This window comes from Ixodes scapularis, unplaced genomic scaffold (assembly GCF_016920785.2).
Source record: "Ixodes scapularis isolate PalLabHiFi unplaced genomic scaffold, ASM1692078v2 ptg000236l_1___fragment_2___debris__unscaffolded, whole genome shotgun sequence".
NCBI classification, from domain to species: Eukaryota; Metazoa; Arthropoda; class Arachnida; order Ixodida; family Ixodidae; genus Ixodes; species Ixodes scapularis.
In genome coordinates, this window is record NW_024609945.1 from 79,104 (window position 1) to 100,836 (window position 21,733).

At 47.2% G+C, this 21,733-nt stretch overlaps 1 protein-coding gene across 1 annotated transcript; it reads right to left on the bottom strand.

Moving 5' to 3' along the window:
- Positions 1-1,491: 1,491 nt before the first annotated feature.
- On the bottom strand, positions 1,492-9,695 carry LOC115329070. The gene is made up of 3 exons (XM_029990524.2): positions 9,675-9,695; positions 9,423-9,587; positions 1,492-1,740 (listed from the first exon to the last, which is right to left on the bottom strand). The coding sequence occupies exons 1-3, from the start codon at positions 9,693-9,695 to the stop codon at positions 1,492-1,494; spliced, it is 435 nt and encodes a 144-aa protein (XP_029846384.2).
- Between the last annotated feature and the right edge of the window lie 12,038 nt (positions 9,696-21,733).

Below are 21,733 nucleotides of genomic sequence, written 5' to 3' on the forward strand. Positions count from 1 at the left end.
GAGAGCTTGACGAGCATCTGTGACCCCTGCATGTCTTCTCCTCACACTCCCATCGCGCCAGTCACCCACTCCCCACACCCTTTCCCCCCTCTCCCCTCGCAACCTTTAAATCTGCCTGGAACTTTGAACTTGTGATTCCTCTTCCTATCCCACTTTTAATCCCTCATCCCTTTGTTCATGCGAGTCTTTTCCCCTATTAGGGTGAATAATAGTATGCATGGACATTTATCCCCTTTTCCCGTATCTCAACACCCCCCCTTCACCCCCCCCCCCCTCCCCCCTGTGTTCTGTGTCTTAACCTTAGACTCCTAAAACGTTTGTGGCATCCCCACATAAAAGGAAGATGTTATAATTTGTGTGGTTCCACCACTATGCAGATCGTTCCGCAAAGGTAGTGCACAGTAGAGGTTATGTTATGTACATCTTTGCATTTTTCAGGTAATTTAAACACTTTTTCTTTAATGGTTTCAAATATAAAGTTTCCGAGACACGGGAGGCAGCTTCCACGAGTGGGCGTCTCGAAAAACGGATATGGTTGGCCTTGAAAAAGGCCGTTTGAAAAGGCTTCGCCAGTACTGTCCGAATGGTTGTCTGTGAATGATAAGTAACATTACCATCATAGAGGACGTGCTACACAAGGCTTGCAGAACAATGTACAGCAACGGGGCTGCTACTGTCCAGCAGTCTTTGTGTATCACATCCTCTACGCTAATATTGTTGCAAACCTTCCCCAGTCACCCTATCGGACAGGTCCGGCACCGGAAGAATGGGGTCGCTGGTGGGCAGTCGATGGCTTGCTTGCTGCAGGAAGAGAAGAGAGGGTGTGAGATGTCACTCAAAAGCTAATGTCTACCTTTATAGGCAGGGTTCCATGTCTTCAGAGTTTAGTAGTTTGTGCAAAATTCAGGTCTTGGCTTATTTAGCTTTTGATCTGTCCCTAAGAATAGATCCATGATTTGTCCTTAGTATAAACTAGCGAAATAATTACCCATTTTGTTCTTAGCCTGAGACTGAGGCAGGAAAACAGAAAAGTTTCAAAGTAGAAGAAGAAGGAACAGTCGAAGACACGTCTCTATTCACGACTGTTCCTTCTTCTACTTTGAAACTTTTCTGTTTTCCTGCCTCAGTCTCAGGCTAATAACAAAATGGTTAAGTTCCACCAGCTCGCCTGCGCACTCACTACAATATCATTGAAATAATTACCCTGTTCTTTAACCGGTCGATATTTTAAAAGGGAAGCGAGAGATCTCTTCTTGGGAAGTCAGAGCATGTATTCTGAATAGTCTTACGATGAAAAATGTCACCGAGCGGTTTTCTTTTTTGGCCATATGTAACTTTCACAGTCAGAGTTTATTGAAGAAATACAATCTGACGGGTCTTTACTGGACGGCGCTTGGGCTTTCGCCTTCATGTCACCTTAGGGATAACAAAAGGGACCCTGTTTTTTTTTTTTTTTTGGAGCTAAATGCAGTTTGGCACAGCTTACCATGCTTATCGGTGGTGGATGATATTCAGGCACGACCACAACTTGTGGCCTCTTGCCCTGCAGTGGCTGCACGAATGGATTCGTGGCACCTCCAGGCGGCGTCTGGAACAAACCCACTGTGCTCCGAGTGCCCTCTTGATCTGAAGCTTGATGAGCTCGCTCATCTTCCGGACTCCCAGGATACGATGGACGTGGTAGCCATCCACCGCGAAGTATTCCCTCCTTGGGGCCTTTTCTCGGTTGAGGAAGAAGGGCTGCACGAAAGAAACATGAACAATTATCCAATTATAAATATTCAAAGTTGATAAGGTGTTAAACCCTTATCTATCAGGTATGTATAATCCTATCTGAAACGGAACAAACATACAACAGCTAATTCCCCACTTGTATCGTGTACAGCTCAGGTTCTCAAAAAATTACGGGCCAGCAATTGGCCGCTCGCAGAACTAACGAGCACTCTCATCTGGGGATGCTGTGAGCCTCCCAAAGTTTGAGCTTGACGGGTATAAACATTTTCAAAGCTTGCTGAAGTTCGAATTTGCAAAGTTTGTAATTTATTAACTCTGCCTTTACGGCACCTTACTACTATGGTGCCGAAAGAACTGCCGTATGCATCCTCCGGTGTCACTGTTTTACCACATGCATGTTAGTGCCACAAAGGAAGCGACTAGATGGCATCTCCAACAAACTGTCTCTACTACGTATCCCATTAGGACTTGCCCTAATGGTATAGCACATTTGCTATACCATTAGTTCGGCAGGGCAATAGGAGACATCACTCCTCTCCGGTAGCCTGGAAAGAGGTTACCATTTAGGAGTGAACAATAGTGACTGCTGCCACATTTCTTTTACATCGTAAGCTTGGTATGTATGCGTCCATGCACATGAACAGGAAAGCGGACTGCCCACACACGCCGTACACAATACCTGTCCTCATTATCGAGGGGCAGTCAACAACTTTAGATGAGTAATGCGGATTCTTGGGCGAGTTGGTACTGAAACTTGGAGAACATAATAGCGCTTCACGACAGGGACGAAGGGTAGGAACGAGACAACACAATGCGCTAACTTCAACTGGTTTAATCGTCAGAAAATCAAAGGTATAAATACTCTGCATCATCGCGCCATTCAACCAATCCCAAGCCACGCCACTGATCGCAAGAACTGTATCTCTTTATCTGCCAAATCGATCGACGCCACGCTGACACATCGATCCCCGTAGTTTCTCATCAGGTCCGCCTCTATAATTTCCCTTACCGTCTTATCTCTATGTTTTCTAATGACAGTGCACAAATTAAATTCAGGTTTGCACCCACAGTCATGGCAGTGCATCGACAAATGACCGTCACGCTGTCCGCTCACTTTTAGGTTGTGCTCGCGCAATCTGTCATTTAGACATCTTCCCGTCTGTCCAACGTACTTTTTACCGCACGTCAGCGGGATCTCATAAACGACGCCTTCTGCGCAATGTACAAATGGGCTGCGATGCTTCTTCACGCAGCCAACCGGTGGTTTGCGGTAAGGGTCCGTCATTTTGCACAACTTGGCAAGTTTTTCGGGTGCAGAAAAAAACCCCCGAGCGTTTAGGCGGTTTGCTATCCTTTTGAGATTGTGTGCCGTTTTGTGCATGTAAGGCACAACCGCCACTCTTTGTTTCTTTTGGGCCACATCCTGGTCTGGACTCGCTACTACTCGTAGCTTCTTTAAAACCTTTTCTGCTACCGACACCAGGAGCGTTCCCGGGAAACCGGCAGCCACCAAGCGTTCTGACTGCTCCTTCAGACCTGAAGGCATCGCATGATGACACGACCTTCTGATGGCGTTCACAAAGCACACATTTACAATTCCTCTCTTGACAAGTTTTGAATGGGATGAATTAAAAGGCAACAGGGGCTTATTTGCTCTTGGTTGGTATTTCCAACAGACATGTTGCTCCGAAAGTGTGAGCCTGATATCTAAAAACTGTATGACGTTGTCCATAGGTACCTCGTGCGTAAGCTTGAGAGGATCTAGGACGGTACTAAAAACTGTTAAAAGGCTGTTCACCACCGAGGGAAAGTGAGAAACGTGATGGGGAAGAAAAACTAAATAATCGTCGACGAATCTAAAAACCTTACTACCATTAAAGTCATTCAGGCGTTCCGAGAGAACTCTGTCATGATGGGCTAAAAATATATCGCTTAAAACTGGAGCTAAACACGAGCCAATACACACCCCTCGCTTCTGAATATACACTCCGAATATACACTCCGCTGTTCCACTCAACAAAGGTCGAGTTTAGATAAAATGTAAGCAATTCGAGAAAGTCATCTACAGTCATTCCTGCTGCGTTCTGAAAGGCCACCACCCCGTGTTTATCGATGCTTTCGTCTACGCAGGTCAGTAGTTTGTCGTGCGGTAGGGAATAGTATAAATCCTTTATGTCAAGTGAGCAGGCTAGAAAGCCTTTGTCCGCGTTTGTCTTTAAAAAATCTACGACTTCATCCGAGCTTTTGACTAAAAACGGGTCGTCAATACAAATGGCTCCCAGTTTATCTTGCAGAAAGAGTGCTATCGATTTCTGCCATGTGCCTCTCTCCGAAACTATCACTCTTAACGGACAATCAACTTTGTGCGTCGTAGCGCTGAACATCATCTGTAGGCACTCGCTTTTGGTCTTGTCAATACTCTGTGACAACCTGTCTAATTTTAACCTCTGGCACAATTTTTTCCCCTCCGCCTTTAGCTTAGTTAAAGACACCTTTTGACGCTGCTTGAACACTGACGAAATAGCCTCAAGGGCCTTACTCCCGAATTCGGCTTCTGTTAAGACCACAAACCCTCCTTCCTTGTCGGCGGGAATGATAGACAATCGACGCTCTTTCAATAGCGACACCACACGCTTAACCGGAATATGGGGCTTCGCGGGTTTGTTATTGTTCCTAGACAACACGTCCACTCCCTCCGAAATACAACGTTCAACTTCGCCGTCTGGTGCGCACCTGGCGACTTGGCGGACCAGGCCCAAGAGTTCCGGAGCGTTCATGTTCGGCTCAACCGCAAACTTTGGTCCTAGAGCAAGAACTCGTCGTACATTTTCTGGAAGCTGCACGTCACTCACTGATCTGATGTCACACTTGGCCACAGGACGTCGCTTGGGTAGGGTGGAACGTAGACGATGCAATGATTGCTGCCAGAGGAACTCTGTGGTCCTATCCACGATGCCAAAGAAGTCCCTGATACGTCTGTTGTCCTGCAGGGGCTTGCTGGTGTCTCGAAGAACTGCACACAATAGGCTTCTGTACAGACGTGCTTGTCGCTGCCATTCCGATCGTAGGATCTTCAGTATTCTTGTACCGTGTCCTGCTGACGGCTCGAAGTTTCCAAAAAGCTGTTTTACTTCTGCCGGCAAGTGTCTGCAGCGGATGCAGAACGATAACGTGCGAGCCTGGCAGGTGGCATTGGTGATGAGCGAAGCGATGACGCAAGGATCCAATGAAGAACATATAAAAGGGCCCGATGTACTAGAACTGAAGTTGAGTAATGCGGATTCTTGGGCGAGTTGGTACTGAAACTTGGAGAACATAATAGCGCTTCACGACAGGGACGAAGGGTAGGAACGAGACAACACAATGCGCTAACTTCAACTGGTTTAATCGTCAGAAAATCAAAGGTATAAATACTCTGCATCATCGCGCCATTCAACCAATCCCAAGCCACGCCACTGATCGCAAGAACTGTATCTCTTTATCTGCCAAATCGATCGACGCCACGCTGACACATCGATCCCCGTAGTTTCTTATCAGGTCCGCCTCTATAATTTCCCTTACCGTCTTATCTCTATGTTTTCTAATGACAGTGCACAAATTAAATTCAGGTTTGCACCCACAGTCATGGCAGTGCATCGACAAATGACCGTCACGCTGTCCGCTCACTTTTAGGTTGTGCTCGCGCAATCTGTCATTTAGACATCTTCCCGTCTGTCCAACGTACTTTTTACCGCACGTCAGCGGGATCTCATAAACGACGCCTTCTGCGCAATCTACAAATGGGCTGCGATGCTTCTTCACGCAGCCAACCGGTGGTTTGCGGTAAGGGTCCGTCATTTTGCACAACTTGGCAAGTTTTTCGGGTGCAGAAACTTAATTTGTGCACTGTCATTAGAAAACATAGAGATAAGACGGTAAGGGAAATTATAGAGGCGGACCTGATAAGAAACTACGGGGATCGATGTGTCAGCGTGGCGTCGATCGATTTGGCAGATAAAGAGATACAGTTCTTGCGATCAGTGGCGTGGCTTGGGATTGGTTGAATGGCGCGATGATGCAGAGTATTTATACCTTTGATTTTCTGACGATTAAACCAGTTGAAGTTAGCGCATTGTGTTGTCTCGTTCCTACCCTTCGTCCCTGTCGTGAAGCGCTATTATGTTCTCCAAGTTTCAGTACCAACTCGCCCAAGAATCCGCATTACTCAACTTCATTTCTAGTACATCGGGCCCTTTTATATGTTCTTCATTGGATCCTTGCGTCATCGCTTCGCTCATCACCAATGCCACCTGCCAGGCTCGCACGTTATCGTTCTGCATCCGCTGCAGACACTTGCCGGCAGAAGTAAAACAGCTTTTTGGAAACTTCGAAGCCTATTGTGTGCAGTTCTTCGAGACACCAGCAAGCCCCTGCAGGACAACAGACGTATCAGGGACTTCTTTGGCATCGTGGATAGGACCACAGAGTTCCTCTGGCAGCAATCATTGCATCGTCTACGTGCCACCCTACCCAAGCGACGTCCAGTGGCCAAGTGTGACATCAGATCAGTGAGTGACGTGCAGCTTCCAGAAAATGTACGACGAGTTCTTGCTCTAGGACCAAAGTTTGCGGTTGAGCCGAACATGAACGCTCCGGAACTCTTGGGCCTGGTCCGCCAAGTCGCCAGGTGCGCACCAGACGGCGAAGTTGAACGTTGTATCTCGGAGGGAGTGGACCTGTTGTCTAGGAACAATAACAAACCCGCGAAGCCCCATATTCCGGTTAAGCGTGTGGTGTCGCTATTGAAAGAGCGTCGATTGTCTATCATTCCCGCCGACAAGGAAGGAGGGTTTGTGGTCTTAACAGAAGCCGAATTCGGGAGTAAGGCCCTTGAGGCTATTTCGTCAGTGTTCAAGCAGCGTCAAAAGGTGTCTTTAACTAAGCTAAAGGCGGAGGGGAAAAAATTGTGCCAGAGGTTAAAATTAGACAGGTTGTCACAGAGTATTGACAAGACCAAAAGCGAGTGCCTACAGATGATGTTCAGCGCTACGACGCACAAAGTTGATTGTCCGTTAAGAGTGATAGTTTCGGAGAGAGGCACATGGCAGAAATCGATAGCACTCTTTCTGCAAGATAAACTGGGAGCCATTTGTATTGACGACCCGTTTTTAGTCAAAAGCTCGGATGAAGTCGTAGATTTTTTAAAGACAAACGCGGACAAAGGCTTTCTAGCCTGCTCACTTGACATAAAGGATTTATACTATTCCCTACCGCGCGACAAACTACTGACCTGCGTAGAGGAAAGCATCGATAAACACGGGGTGGTGGCCTTTCAGAACGCAGCAGGAATGACTGTAGATGACTTTCTCGAATTGCTTACATTTTATCTAAACTCGACCTTTGTTCAGTGGAACAGCGGAGTGTATATTCAGAAGCGAGGGGTGTGTATTGGCTCGTGTTTAGCTCCAGTTTTAAGCGATATATTTTTAGCCCATCATGACAGAGTTCTCTCGGAACGCCTGAATGACTTTAATGGTAGTAAGGTTTTTAGATTCGTCGACGATTATTTAGTTTTTCTTCCCCATGACGTTTCTCACTTTCCCTCGGTGGTGAACAGCCTTTTAACAGTTTTTAGTACCGTCCTAGATCCTCTCAAGCTTACGCACGAGGTACCTATGGACAACGTCATACAGTTTTTAGATACCAGGCTCACACTTTCGGAGCAACATGTGTGTTGGAAATACCAACCAAGAGCAAATAAGCCCCTGTTGCCTTTTAATTCATTCCATTCAAAACTTGTCAAGAGAGGAATTGTAAATTTGTGCTTTGTGAACGCCATCAGAAGGTCGTGTCATCATGCGATGCCTTCAGGTCTGAAGGAGCAGTCAGAACGCTTGGTGGCTGCCGGTTTCCCGGGAACGCTCCTGGTGTCGGTAGCAGAAAAGGTTTTAAAGAAGCTACGAGCAGTAGCGAGTCCAGACCAGGATGTGGCCCAAAAGAAACAAAGAGTGGCGGTTGTGCCTTACATGCACAAAACGGCACACAATCTCAAAAGGATAGCAAACCGCCTAAACGCTCGGGTGGTTTTTTCTGCACACGAAAAACTTGCCAAGTTGTGCAAAATGACGGACCCTTACCGCAAACCACCGGTTGGCTGCGTGAAGAAGCATCGCAGCCCATTTGTAGATTGCGCAGAAGGCGTCGTTTATGAGATCCCGCTGACGTGCGGTAAAAAGTACGTTGGACAGACGGGAAGATGTCTAAATGACAGATTGCGCGAGCACAACCTAAAAGTGAGCGGACAGCGTGACGGTCATTTGTCGATGCACTGCCATGACTGTGGGTGCAAACCTGAATTTAATTTGTGCACTGTCATTAGAAAACATAGAGATAAGACGGTAAGGAAAATTATAGAGGCGGACCTGATAAGAAACTACGGGGATCGATGTGTCAGCGTGGCGTCGATCGATTTGGCAGATAAAGAGATACAGTTCTTGCGATCAGTGGCGTGGCTTGGGATTGGTTGAATGGCGCGATGATGCAGAGTATTTATACCTTTGATTTTCTGACGATTAAACCAGTTGAAGTTAGCGCATTGTGTTGTCTCGTTCCTACCCTTCGTCCCTGTCGTGAAGCGCTATTATGTTCTCCAACTTTAGATGGTTGGGGGTTTCTGCGGGGCGACGAGCGCTGGCGCAGCTCGACTAGTGTTAATAGTTTTTGCACCGGCAGAAACTTGAGAAATTCTAATGACACCCCGATGTGCTTCACGGATGGAAAATTTAAAACTGTGTTGCCACTCTTCAGACAGCTATACACAAATCACGGTAATTCTTCGTGGCCATGTGTTCTTTTTGTTTATTGCCTCGTGACTCGACGAACCCAGACGGCGTGCGATGCGCTCTTCGAAGTACTGAACTTCGCCGCAGATCTTGCACCTGCACTAAATCTGAAAACCATGAGTACAGATTTCAAATTTTCAGCAATCAAACTGTATTCGGTTCTTGCTCCCGTCGTAGGATGTGCGCAGTTCCTGTTCCACTTGTACCAATCAGTATGAATAATGCATCACCTAAACTGGTAAAGCTTTACAAAAATTCTGTAGGTGACGTTGCCATAAAGGTGAGGCAGCTTGCAGCCCTTTCTTTCTTGCCCACCAAAGCAGATAGGAAGCTCTTTCCACAAGAAGCTTCCTCTCTGCTGTGACGGTGGGAGGACAACTACCGGTTAGGAAAATCACGGAGCCGTGCTGGCCATGCTCTGATTAGAAGTAATCTGTGACACTGTTCCAGATTTTCTTTTTATCCTTCATAGACGCCATGTTATAAATAGGGACACAATGGTTCTCCCTGCTTCGTCATTTTTACTTTTCAGCTCGGCATTCCTATATCAGGGATACCATAATTTCCCCACCCACCGCATACGATAGTTAAACCATGGGTGACGCCTGACATAGGATAATTTCAGCATTCCAATGATTTTGAATTTTTGGCGTTTCGAATGCTTCCTGTCAATGTAGCTCACACTCTTGCACATACTTGCATCCACTTCCTTGAATGGAAATCGATCCCTATGAATAGGCCCATTGATGTAACACAAAACGTTACACTTCATAACAAGAATAATACGTATTTAGACTGCAGACACCACAGAAAGGCGAATGGCCCCTACCCAATGCTACTGCATTTCGGATAAAATGCACAACTTACATCCGGGTTGATAAGGACAACGTCCGCCATCCGCCGCACGTTTTTCGCCAGCAGGCGGTTCAGCAGGAGTCGACGACCCTCGGCCTCCCGGTCCACCCAGCACCTAGGCAGCACCTTGAACACCAGAATGGTGCCCGCAATGCTGCGCAGGTGCTCCACAAGCTCCTATAAATGAGTGAACAAGTTGTAGTGTCCGAATTTCGTGGTGTGGGACCACAGACACGAATATAAGGTGAAAAACAATCAACGTACCAGGATGTCCTTCACGATCATGTCCGGTGGCTGGCGGTTGGACAGGTCGTTGCCCCCAACGTACACAACCGCAAACTTCACTGGCCTCAGCCGCCACAGCTGCACTTGCCGGAGCGAGGACGCTGCGGTGGCCCCCCCGACACTAAACGTACACGTACGCACGCTACATGCGAACTACAGGCGGCGTACGCTCAGCCACTTCAACTGGCTGTCGCCCAGCAAGACTCCGTCCATGTTAGAAGAAAACAAGGACAAAGACGAATGAACGCACAACCGTTAGAACCTAGTGTCACTAGTGAAACGAGTGCAACCGGTGCAACCGACGACGAAAAAGAAGGAATGGATTGGATCTGATTTCGGCAAATAGACGGATCGCCCCTGGATCCGGAAGGATGGGTGGATAAATAAAATTGGCTACGCCCTTTGCAACGAATGGTAGCTTGCGCCACCTAGCCTCAAAAAATGCATTCCTCCTTCACTTCAGGCATTTCAGGCATGCTTTGGGGCTTTGGGGCCTTTGGAGGCTTTGGATTCAACGTTGTCAATTCATGCCTGACCTTAACCCAATAACAGCGACATTAAAAGTAACATGGAACGGTTTTGACTAAGCGTGCGAATGTTTTCTTAAAAAAAAAAAAACTTAAACCCAATAAATTAAAGGCGTCAAAAAAAAAAACACAGACATTTAGATGTTTTTTGGCGTAAAAAAACAACAAAAAACACTTGCCTCGATCAAAGTTTAAGAGTAAAGACACTAATTTTTCTGTGAACTTGGAGCAGGTGCAGTGAAGCTTTATTTACGCCATTGAGAGAAAAACGTCCATTTCGGACACTGGGCCATGTAATTGAGCTAAGCAAGGTATAAAAGGGAGGCGAGAAGAATTTCTCGCATTTGGTTTAAGCTGGAATGCAAATTGCCAACGTACTTATTCCCACTCGACCAACCCACACACACTCCAGCTTGACCACAGGGAGACAGTCAGACTTTTGCAAGTGCATAACGAACAGAGTTACAGTCCAAGCAAAAACCAAGTCTCCTGATATCATGTTTGTCTCGAACCAGTATCGTAGGCTCCGACCCATAAAGCCGTAATAACAAACACGTATTATAATTTGCCTAAAACCTGGCCCTACGCTGGGCATCTTCATCACTTCACGAAACTAGATATGAACCACTTTAATTCCCTTCTACACCTCGTTCCTTTGGGGCATCACATTCAAGACACTTGGCAAGATTTAATGCACGCCATTGAAGGCATGCATGGTTATTTCCACGGTCCCAAAACTGCACATTTCCGTACATAGTTGGAACTCTCGAAACTGCTGTGGATATGCCTGGCATCACTTTCACGAGAAGAAATGTCCAAATTAATTGTGGAACCTCTATACTTTTGGAGTTCAATTCCATATTGAACGGAGCAGAACGTAAGCTACACCAGCACAGGTTTGTGAGCAGGCTGCAGTCTTTCTATACTTTGTCTCATCTGAACATGGACCAACGCAAACGCGAGGTCCTGGAGTTGGACGGCGGTTCAGCTGCACAAGCGCTCGAGCAGCAAGGCCATCCTGTCAAAGCTATCCGCTCGTGCTTGGAACCTTTACGCTTATTTCATGTTAGGGGGAGATGAGGTATAGCCTCAAAGAAATGCTGCCACTTCCATCACTATATGCACCCAAAAGCAGACAAAGTAAGCAAACCAGAAAGTAACAGTGAAAATGGCTTTATTCCGTGCTGGTCTTGGGGGGGCCCACGAAGATTTGTTCCGCGCACGGGGATCATGACGACCTCACGGCAAGACCTGTAGTGGAACCTGCAGGCCTGTTGGTTCGCGGGTGCAAGCACCAAGTCTATCAAAATGGACTTCCGGTGCATTTGTTTTGCGGCAAACATTTCTCGCACTGCTAACTTTTAGTCGGCAATAAATTTTCGGCCACCAAGTATGCCAATGAAGCTCGATAAAGATGAATCTCCATTTTGATAAACAACTCCTATCCACCAACCGGGAGACGCGCTCTCTAGCAGTCAGGTTCTGCCGAGAGCCCCAGGCCCGTACCTGCAAAATACACACAAAAAAAACAACAAAGAAAAGCCAACATTAGACACACAATACGAAACTAAGCAGTCGACAGAGTGCAAAGTCCTTGATGAAACCCGGCAAGTGTAACCCAAGCTGACTAAACCCATGCTGCTACCAAGAAACGGTTACAGTTGAAGGCAACATGAGCGCATGCATTAAAAAGGAAAAAAAAATATCTGAAACTGTCGACACGACACTCACAATGTCTTTACAAAGGTGTAGAACTACCATCATACCTAACTCACCTGCAAGCACCCTCAGAACCACAACCAAGACATGCAGTTAGAAAAGCAAGCATGCAATGTGGCTCAAGACAGCTGTGATCAAGGAAGACCCCTAACGCTTTCCAGCAACGAGCCAAACCAAGAAGCACAGTGCCTCGGCCACATTGAAAATGAAGACAAAGAAAGAAACTGTCGACACGACACTCGAAAAAAAGGAAGCTGACAATGTGTTTAGACACAGGCAGAATGAACATCATACCTAACTCACTTGCAAGCACCCTCAGACCCACAACCAAGACATGCAGTTAGAAAAGCAAGCATGCAATGTGGCTCAAGACAGCTGTGATCAAGGAAGACCCCTAACGCTTTCCAGCAACGAGCCAAACCAAGAAGCACAGTGCTTCGGCCACATTGAAAATGAAGACAAAGAAAGAAACTGTCGACACGACACTCAAAAGAAAGGAAGCTGACAATGTGTTTAGACACGGGCAGAATGAATATCATACCTAACTCACTTGCAAGCACCCTCAGACCCACAACCAAGACATGCAGTTAGAAAAGCAAGCATGCAATGTGGCTCAAGACAGCTGTGATCAAGGAAGACCCCTAACACTTTCCAGCAACGAGCCAAACCAAGAAGCACAGTGCCTCGGCCACATTGAAAATGAAGGCAAAGAAAGAAACTGTCGACACGACACTCGAAAAAAAGGAAGCTGACAATGTGTTTAGACACGGGCAGAATGAACATCAAACCTAACTTACTTGCAAGCACCATCACATCCCACAACTAAGACAAGCGTTTAGAAAAGCAAGCAAGCCATCTGGCTCAGAACAGCTGTGATCAGGGAAGGCCCCTAACGCTTTACAGCAACGAGCCAAACCAAGAAACACAGTGCCCCGGTCAGCTGTTGTTATGCAGTGAAAGCAGGTAAAAAATTAAAGAAAACAGCAATTAGTAAAAAGGTAGCCATGATGGCAAGGCACACGGATGAGGCAGTTTAATGAGCGGGAGTTTGATAGCAGTTACAAATGAAGACACTAATGGAAAGAATGCAGAGAGTTTGAGGAAGACCATGCCCCACCCTCCAAGAGAGCACACGACACCTGTTATCTTTATGTCCCATACACGTTGGCAAGTCTGGTCTCAGGGCGTCGCTATCTTGCTCAGAGGGGGTGGGCTTAGGCACGGCCATAACCTAATTATGATGCCTTAGCAAGGCTTCGTAATGAGATTATGACGCGTCCAAGCGCACCCCAGCCGAGCAAGATGGCAGCTCCCTAAAGCTGGACTTGCAAATGTGTATACTCCGTGCAAACACAATTCGGAGCGCAGCCGACGCCACGAGCAGGCGCAGCCAATCCGGCGCCGAGACCATATCACGTGACCTGCCATTCATAGCACACATCCACGTGACATGACTGCAGCGTGGCACCTTAGCATCGGCAGCACTCTGACTTACGGTGCACTTTGGAATGTACCTGCACCCGCTACGCTCACTCATTAATGATGTCATAAGTCCCCGGCTCTAACATAAGGTCTTCATGAGTTGATTCCCACTCCTCCCTCCGCCTGTCCTCCATCTCCCTTTCCTGGTCCTCCCTTTCCCGCCTCTCCATCTCGGCCTCAAACAGTTTCTCCACATCTTGCCTCTCTCTGTCCTCCCTTTCCCTGTCCTCCTCCTGCTTCCGTTCCTGTACTACTTCATCATGCGCTAGGTCCGTGATCTGACGGACGAAATGCAGGCGCCTGTCAACACCCATTTGTTGCATGTAAAAACGAATGTGTGCCAGGGACTGCGCTATCTCGTCCGTGTGCTCTGGAGGGCAGTCTGAAAACCTCAGGTTAGCCGCTGCTGCTCTGAGGACCTGCTCCACTGGTGTGGTTCCACCGTCCATGGACCTCTTCCGCTTTACTGGCCGAACACCAGCAGGCCGAGGCACAAGTCGGGGTGCAGCAGGGGGCTCGGCCACTTCCTCTACATCCGCAGGGGTTGGGCTTCGTGGACGTGCACTCGAAGCTCCACGCTGTGCAGCCAAGAAAGCAGCAGAGACCTGGAAGGGTGATGGTGGCTCCTGGAAATGCATTTGCCACTGTCAATATAAGCCAAACAGTCTAGATCAGGGCTCAGCAACCCTTTCAGGCAGCTGACCAAGGAGACGCGAAGTGAATGTGGGGTTGGGCCAGACAGGGAACAAGTTTGTGTGTGTGTCTGTGGCGGAATGCTAACACATGCTTAAAATTATCTGCAATAATGAAGAAAAGGTTATTTAGGCCTAAATGCTTTAGCACCGCACTGATTTCTGAAATCTAGCCAACAGAACACTTGAGCCCCTCTCAATACACATTTTGGTTTTCAATATTGCTTGCCAAGATGCAAACATGCAAGTTGAATGTACTAGCAAATTATTATTTTGAAATTCCCCGACTTTTTCAGGTTTTCCCTGATAATTTCAGCTGACATTCCCTGACCACTGTAGAGGCGGTTAAATATAGAAGACCATTACAACACAAGGCATTGAACACTGTGAGGATCATTTTGCACGGGCTTAATCCAACTTGCATATTCCAAAATATTCGGGTTCGTCCAGTCTGGATTAAACGAGCTCTTTCTTGCCGCCGACATCGTCAGTGAAGAGGCCACTTCCGAAAACATCCGTTTACACAGCTAGCATTAGTGTACTCCTTAGATTTGAAAATCGCAACATAGGAAGCCAATGTAAGAATTAGCTTAACAGGTCCTCTTACTCATTATCAAAAAACAATGTGAACAAGTCCTCCAACTGATATTCCACTTAAAGTTGAGGAAGCTCCACTGGATAAATATCTTGAACTTGCCAGAAGTCTGTCTGATCTTATTTCTGAAAGATACAGATGTCGTTTGGGTCCCTCCTCCCTGAAATCACGCAATACTTCAAGTCTGAAGAGTTTTTGTTACCGGTCGCTGTGCAACAAGAAAATTGAGTGATTAGACTCACTAGAGTCCGTTTGAACATAACTATGCTAAACAGTTAAATCAATGACCCGGCCAACCAATGACTGCCAAAGCGAGGCATGTGACAACATACTGTCCAACGTTGCAATCTTCGTGCGGAGGACTGTCACATACCTTTGCTCTGTTGCTCTTATTGCCTCACAAGGGCTGCAGTTCTTACCATTTTCAAAGTTATGCTGAAATGAAGTATACTGTGCGATCGGAATAGTTAAAGGGGCCCTGCAATCATATTTAAGCGTCTACCTTTTTTGAGATTTCCACGTCCCTCTGGGTTCGGGCAAGCCAGCGGGCACGGAGAGAGTAATGAAATAGCAGTGCATCATATTTTAACCGGAAGACGCGGAAACCTCCTCTACCGACGAGGGCGACCCGCGGTACCGAAAACGCGCAAAATGTGACGTCTTTGGTCCTGGGCCTCCTACTGGTCAGACCCGCTAAAAGCTTTTTCTTTAGTCGAGATACAAAATATAATTGTCGCGAACCGTTTCACTTATGCATTAAACTAGTTTTTGTTAAGTATTTTAGATCAGAAAAGAAACAAATGCAGTTAGTCTGAAAGACCAAGAAGAGAGTAAAGACAGGCAAATAATCACCGCAGGATCTTGGTCTTCAGTCGGCTTGGTTGTACCCTTGGTGCATCCAGGTGCCTGGCTGCAAGATGGAGTCAGTCCTAGAATTACATAGAAGAGTTCAAGTTTCACTGCACGTGACAACACTTGTGAAAGACACCTGAAAACGTTACTATAAGCCCACTAACATAATGACAATGAGACATCGCAATACATTGCATGCTGCTATCTTACCTCCAGTTTGAGTGCTGGTCTGGCTTTCTGATGTTCCTGCAGCCTCAGACCTGCATAATTTACAAAAAGGACCGTGTAGTTGCGTACGAAGTAAACTGCATGACGATCCCAGATACTATAACCAGTGAGAAATATTAAAATGTGTACCTTCGCGAAACAGTGGAGGTGCCAGAGAGGAAGCGCAAGCTGCCAAAGTAGATCCACTTTGGCTTGTAGACGTCCAGGGTTCCACAGTCGCTACGCACTGTTCCTGCCACCTTGGCCGCCTCCTTGGCGTACTTGTCCCTCAGGTACTTCCACTTTGTCCTGCAGATGTCGTCTGGATGGAAATATGTGGATTGTAGTGTGAGAGACACCTGAAAGACATGATATACTCATCGAGAAATGTAAAAGAAGACGACAAAAATGCCATAGGCAATTGTAATGCTTGGTGGACAACAAACAGCACGCACTAATTGCATCTCCAAAGTGACTATAGTATGTTCACTGCTAGGCTAACAGGGCTGTAGAGCCACATGCTCGTAGGAACAAACAAAACTAGGTCGCATGCATACAACGTGGTCACACTCTCCGGGTAGTCACGGCCATAGAATGGATCAGGCACTGTGGGGCAGGTGACTGACTGATCTAGAGATAAAGCACATACTTTCACTGGCCCTCAGCTTAGCAGTGAATCAAGAACAGACATTTAATACCGATCTCACTAATATCTGCTATGTGTAGAATGCTATGTATATTTTGTAGGCCATTTGGAACAAATCTATAAAAGAAAAATCATTAAAAAATAAATAATTTCGGCCGGTATGGTACTGTAATTTGTCATTTCGTTTCGTGAAATATTTAAAAAAATGCTTGGCTGATCCGAAAGTTATAATTAAATATGATTGATTGTCTGCGGACACAAATGGAGTTCAGCCTTTTCCATACAACCCAGACAAAACTTTCTCGTTGGCTGAACACAAAGAGGAATAAAGGCGCCGCAGTGATTATCTCCCCTCCTTCTCCCTGTGCTTGAAACAACCGTCAAAACAACGCAAAAACGTGAAGAAAAAAAAAATAAAACTGGGTCTTTACAAATATTACCGTCTTCGTCTGTCGATTTTGGAATGAATTTTTCGCAACGTTGTTACAAAGGCAATCCAACACCTGGCTGCACTCTATGTATAAGCGATTGACATACATTTTGTTCACGTGGTCAAACGCTGCGACCACAAGATTCACATATCAAGAAAAACATGCCCGAAACACAAAACGCGAAAAGACGATGTCAGGGGATGCAAAACCGTACTTACAGTGCAAGATGCCCAGCTGACGGGCGATCTCCTTCCAGGCGTTCTCCCGTTTCGGGTTGTCCTTGTGGTCGCGCCGAAGTTTCGCGTACAACCAAGGGTAGCTCTGCACGAGCTCGATCAGCTGAAAGAACTTGCTTTGGTCATCAAAGACAGCAGCTTCTGCGGCCCTTTGCGCAGCTTCTTCTTGTCTCTGTGCGTCCGCAGCAGCCTTCTTTTCGGTCACCTTCCTCGCGTCGGAAACGGGGGGAAAATTAATAGCTGCAGCCATACTCGCAAGCAAGCAAAGCGCAACTGCGACGGACTGGCCGGCCAGACGGCGAAGAAACGCGGAGCCGGAACTAGCTTGCCCTCCACCGATTGGCCGGGACACAGGCGCGGCCTGCTACGTCACGGCGCTTTTTTGTGCGCGTCCAGAGAGAAGTTGAAATCATCCAACTTCTTCGTGCGCGCCCGGAAGGAGCGAAGAAGCGGCGCGACGTCACGAAAAGGCGTCACATCCGCAGCCGCACGACCTACAGGCGCAAAAAGAAGCGTTGGTTCGGATCGCGCTTTATAAACTTTGGGGCAAGACTGCTATCAGTGAGATCCCTCATTCCACGCTGCACGAAAGAAAAATATAACTCGGTGCTGGAGGCAACACTTGCAAAGCGGCCGAGCAGATGGTAGAAATGGGGCCTTTCGGCAACTTATAAATAAAAAAACAAGAAGAAAGGAGGAATTGAAATATGCAGTTCGGCAATGCGCACAATCTTGCACAAAAAGTATGTCTAAAAAAGGAAAAAGAAAAAAAAAACTGCGCGTCTAGTGGGTTCTAACCACTGCCGCCGAGACGTCGGTATCACCAGAGCAGCGCTACCACTCGTCCACAAAATGCGCACAGGAACACATTTTTTGTTCTGTATTTTCCTGCGCACCACTTCAGTACCTTTGACAGCTTTGCAGGCTATGTATGCAAAGGAGTATTAGTGCCCATATTGAGAACCACACCACCACACTGCGAGTTGAAGCAACGCCGAGGCTCGCGTCTCGCAGCGCCGCCTGTTGAATAACCATTCGAAGAGTTTGCACAGTGTGAAGGTTAAAGCGTTCACACCGAAGAGCTCTCCTTACAATGTCTACACACACACACAGAGCTCACAATTGTAGGGGGGCCGCTGAGGTTTTAAGAGCCACTGATCGTAGTAATCGCATTCTAAAGACGCCGCGTTGTCGTAGAGTGTTTTTCACCAGCTAGGTCCTGTAGGGATGAGGCCAAGGCCAAGGCGGGGGGATTCATCGCCGGAAAAGTAAAGGAACCAAGCAAACGACGTGAGGCTCGCGGGCGCGGTTCGTGGGAGCCGACGACGTCCGAGCCACGATCCGAGCAGCCCTAGTAGCAACCTTGCTTCTGAGAAGACTGTATATTCTTTCCGGCGGGCACACAATACTCCGGCAGCACGCTTGCGGCTGATGTGGATTGCAGGAGGTGGATAACAGGACGACCAATGCACAAAAAATAGGTTGAGCACGACACAGCACGCACTGGCACGCGCAGAGAACGATTGTCGTCGCCATGTTGAAATTAAACCAAGCCTAGGCAGGCCAAACTACAGTTTAGTACGCAACGAAGCTGAGACAGGCCAAGGTTCAGTTTAGTACACAACCAACATACTTCATTACAAAGAATTAGTTAAATGTTAAAACAATTTTTTTTACGTTTAAAAGTTCTAATGTATGTCGACTGAAACAGAAACATTCACGTTGCGTCAAATGAGTTTCGTCGTAACCAGCGATCGTCGCCACATCGCCGTCTCCACCGCAACCAAAATAAAAAAAAAACAAAGCAAGCTGCAAACTTTCGGGCGGTTTCAGGCCTTTAGGCTTTCAAAAAAAAAACATCGAAGAACGTTCTTCGAAAAACAAAAAGTGTCCCAGGTGCCGGCGGGCCCGTGGAACCAGCTGTGGGTTTGAGTCTACTTGGTGAGTACTCGCCTATTCGATTGACTTTTTCAGTCCTTTCTTTTCGGAGCGTTTCTGAAGTGTCCTTGTGTGTGTGTGCAGGAAGCGTGAAGGCGAAGGTGTGGGACTCCTTGTCGCACACGTGCTTTGCGCATGGGATGACGCTCGAGCTTTTCCCAAGGAAGTCCCGCAACCGACCTGTCACTGAGCGAGCAGTCAGATTGCGGGAACGCACACAGAGGCGAAGGTCCCACCGAAGCCGGAGGGGGGGACGGGACTTCGTAAGTGTATCGGGAGCTTTATCTCGTGGACCGGTGGACAAGATGAGTTCTACAAATCCGGTGGCGCCTTGGTACCACCTAACTAGGCTGTGTGTTTCGCAGAACCCTTGACTGCTAAAGGTACCCATTACGTGCTGGCGCTCGTATTTGCACCCGTTTGCTTTCACTGCTGGTGTTAGAATTCAGGTTCGATTCTCTGCATTTGATGATGTTGCTTGCGAAGAGTTCTTTTTTGACTGGGGCACGAACTTTTTATACAAAATGATGTATATGTTGCACTTATTTGCTAGCCCTCTGGCTGTAGTTTATTGTGAAGGTTGTGGAAAAAAACGCGCATTGAGTAGTTATATATATATATATATATATATAATGTAGTGTAGGGTACCGTCCAACGGCACTCTTGCAGAACGTCCACGTGCCGTGCAATGGCACTCCACTCGCCTCTCCAAGTGACGTCCAAATGTCTTATTAAAGCGAATTGTCAAAACGAGTTTTTCGAAGTTGTAGCATAGCTTATTGGAAATTGTAGCGTAGCTCGCCTAATAGGCAGCGGACCTGGGTTCGATCCAAAATGTGGGCTTAGTTTTTTACATTTTTTCTCGAACATTTTGTTTCGTCGAGGCATTTGGCGGCATTTACGTCATTTATTTTTTTACCATTACCACGGGGGAAAAAAAGGATGTTGTCGACGAAACTTTGCTTAAAGGCCGACCGACAAGCAGAAAGAAGGAAACTCTCCCTCAATTCCTCCATTCCATTTGAGAAAGAGGGAGACCCTCCTCCTCTCTACCGGGAGCAGTTCAGAGATCCGCTCCTGTGTGGAGAGGAGGGGGAAAGTGGGCGAGTGGAAATGAGAAGAAAACTGGGAACCGGTTTTTTCCCTGGTAAAAGACGATTCTGTAGGTTGGATGTTAAAGGGGCCCTACAACAACGTTTTGACTGGTTTTTAACTTGCACCGAACTTGAGCGCACTAAACGAAGAAGTTTAAGGAATTTTTTTTTTTTTTTTAAATTTCGTTTTATTTTAAAAGTTATAGGCAATTCAGAACTACAAAAACAAACAAAAAATAACCTCCTTCATGACCTCGTAGGTCCTGGCTTGAGTGGCCGTGAACTAGAGGAGTAGTGAGCGCATCGAGCGCTCATGGCTGCCGCACTCCGTGTCGACGGATCGAGAGGGCGCCACTAAAGCACGTGTTGGATAGGCCCTATGAGGCGGGCGGTCAGGGCGGCTTGCCTTGCATTTGCTGCGCGATTAAGGACTAATTTGGCATAACACTTTATTAGCCACAAACTACAGCAAACGCGGTGTAAATATCAGTTCAGAAAGGGAGCCACTTCCCGCTGCCATACCGCCAAATGGCCAAATCGCCAGCCAAGCCCGCGCCGAAAGCCTTCGGAACGCTCGGAACCGGTCGGATCCTCGAGCCGGTGTACGACCGCAGCGCCGCCGCGTACATCCGGGACCTTTCTGCGCTCGCAGTTCGTCTAGCCTCATCCCACTAGCCTTATTTAGTATGTGCCGTTTTTTCCGCCGCTTGGTGGCGGGTTTGTCGACGAGTCTTTTCTTGTTTCCGTACTTTATAAACTGCATTTGTTTCTTTTCTAATCTAAATTACCGAACAAAAACTACTGCCATACATATTTGAAACGGTTCGCGACACTTATATTTTGTATTTCGACTAAAAAAAAAAGCTTTTAGCGGCTCTGACCAGTGGTAAGCCCAGGACCAAAGACGTCACCTATTGCGCGCTTTTGGCAACGCGGGTCGCCCTCGTAGGTGGAGAAGGTTTCCCCGTCTTCCGGTTAAAATATGATTCACTGATATTTAGTTACTCTCTCCGGGCCCGCTGGCTTGCCCGAACCCTAAGAGACGTGAAAACCGCAAAGAAGGTAGGCGCTTAAATATGATCGCAGGGCCCCTTTAACAAAATGGTATGGGCGTCCCTTTCCGGAGGTACATGGGGGACAGCGGGGCTTGGTTGGGACAGAGGGGCTCGACGCTGCGAGGCGTCATGTGCAACGGGGCCAAGAAGGTTAATAGTTTTGTAATTAGCAGGCCCATACTGTTGCCACGAGGCGGCATGAATGTATGCGGGGGGTTGGTTAACGAGCTCCCCAGGGATACATGTGCTGTTCGACTTTCGTTCGGACGGCACTTGTAGGCGCGGGTGGAGTGCCGTCGGACGGCACTGTAGACAGCCAAAAAAAAACAGAAAACGAGGTGTTTCGAACAACTTTCTTGAAGAGATCATGAACTGATTTTTCAACTACTTCCTTACCAGCTTTTCTCCTTAGTACATAGGCAAATTGAGAAACCATGTGGTCGTATTTCACAGAAACCCAAAGTACTGCCAGCAGTCTGAGAGCCGGCATGGACAAAGCCCTACATAAATTTCAGACTTCAGAATTTTGCAAGCGCTGACAACCATAAAGGGAGCAACGAGACA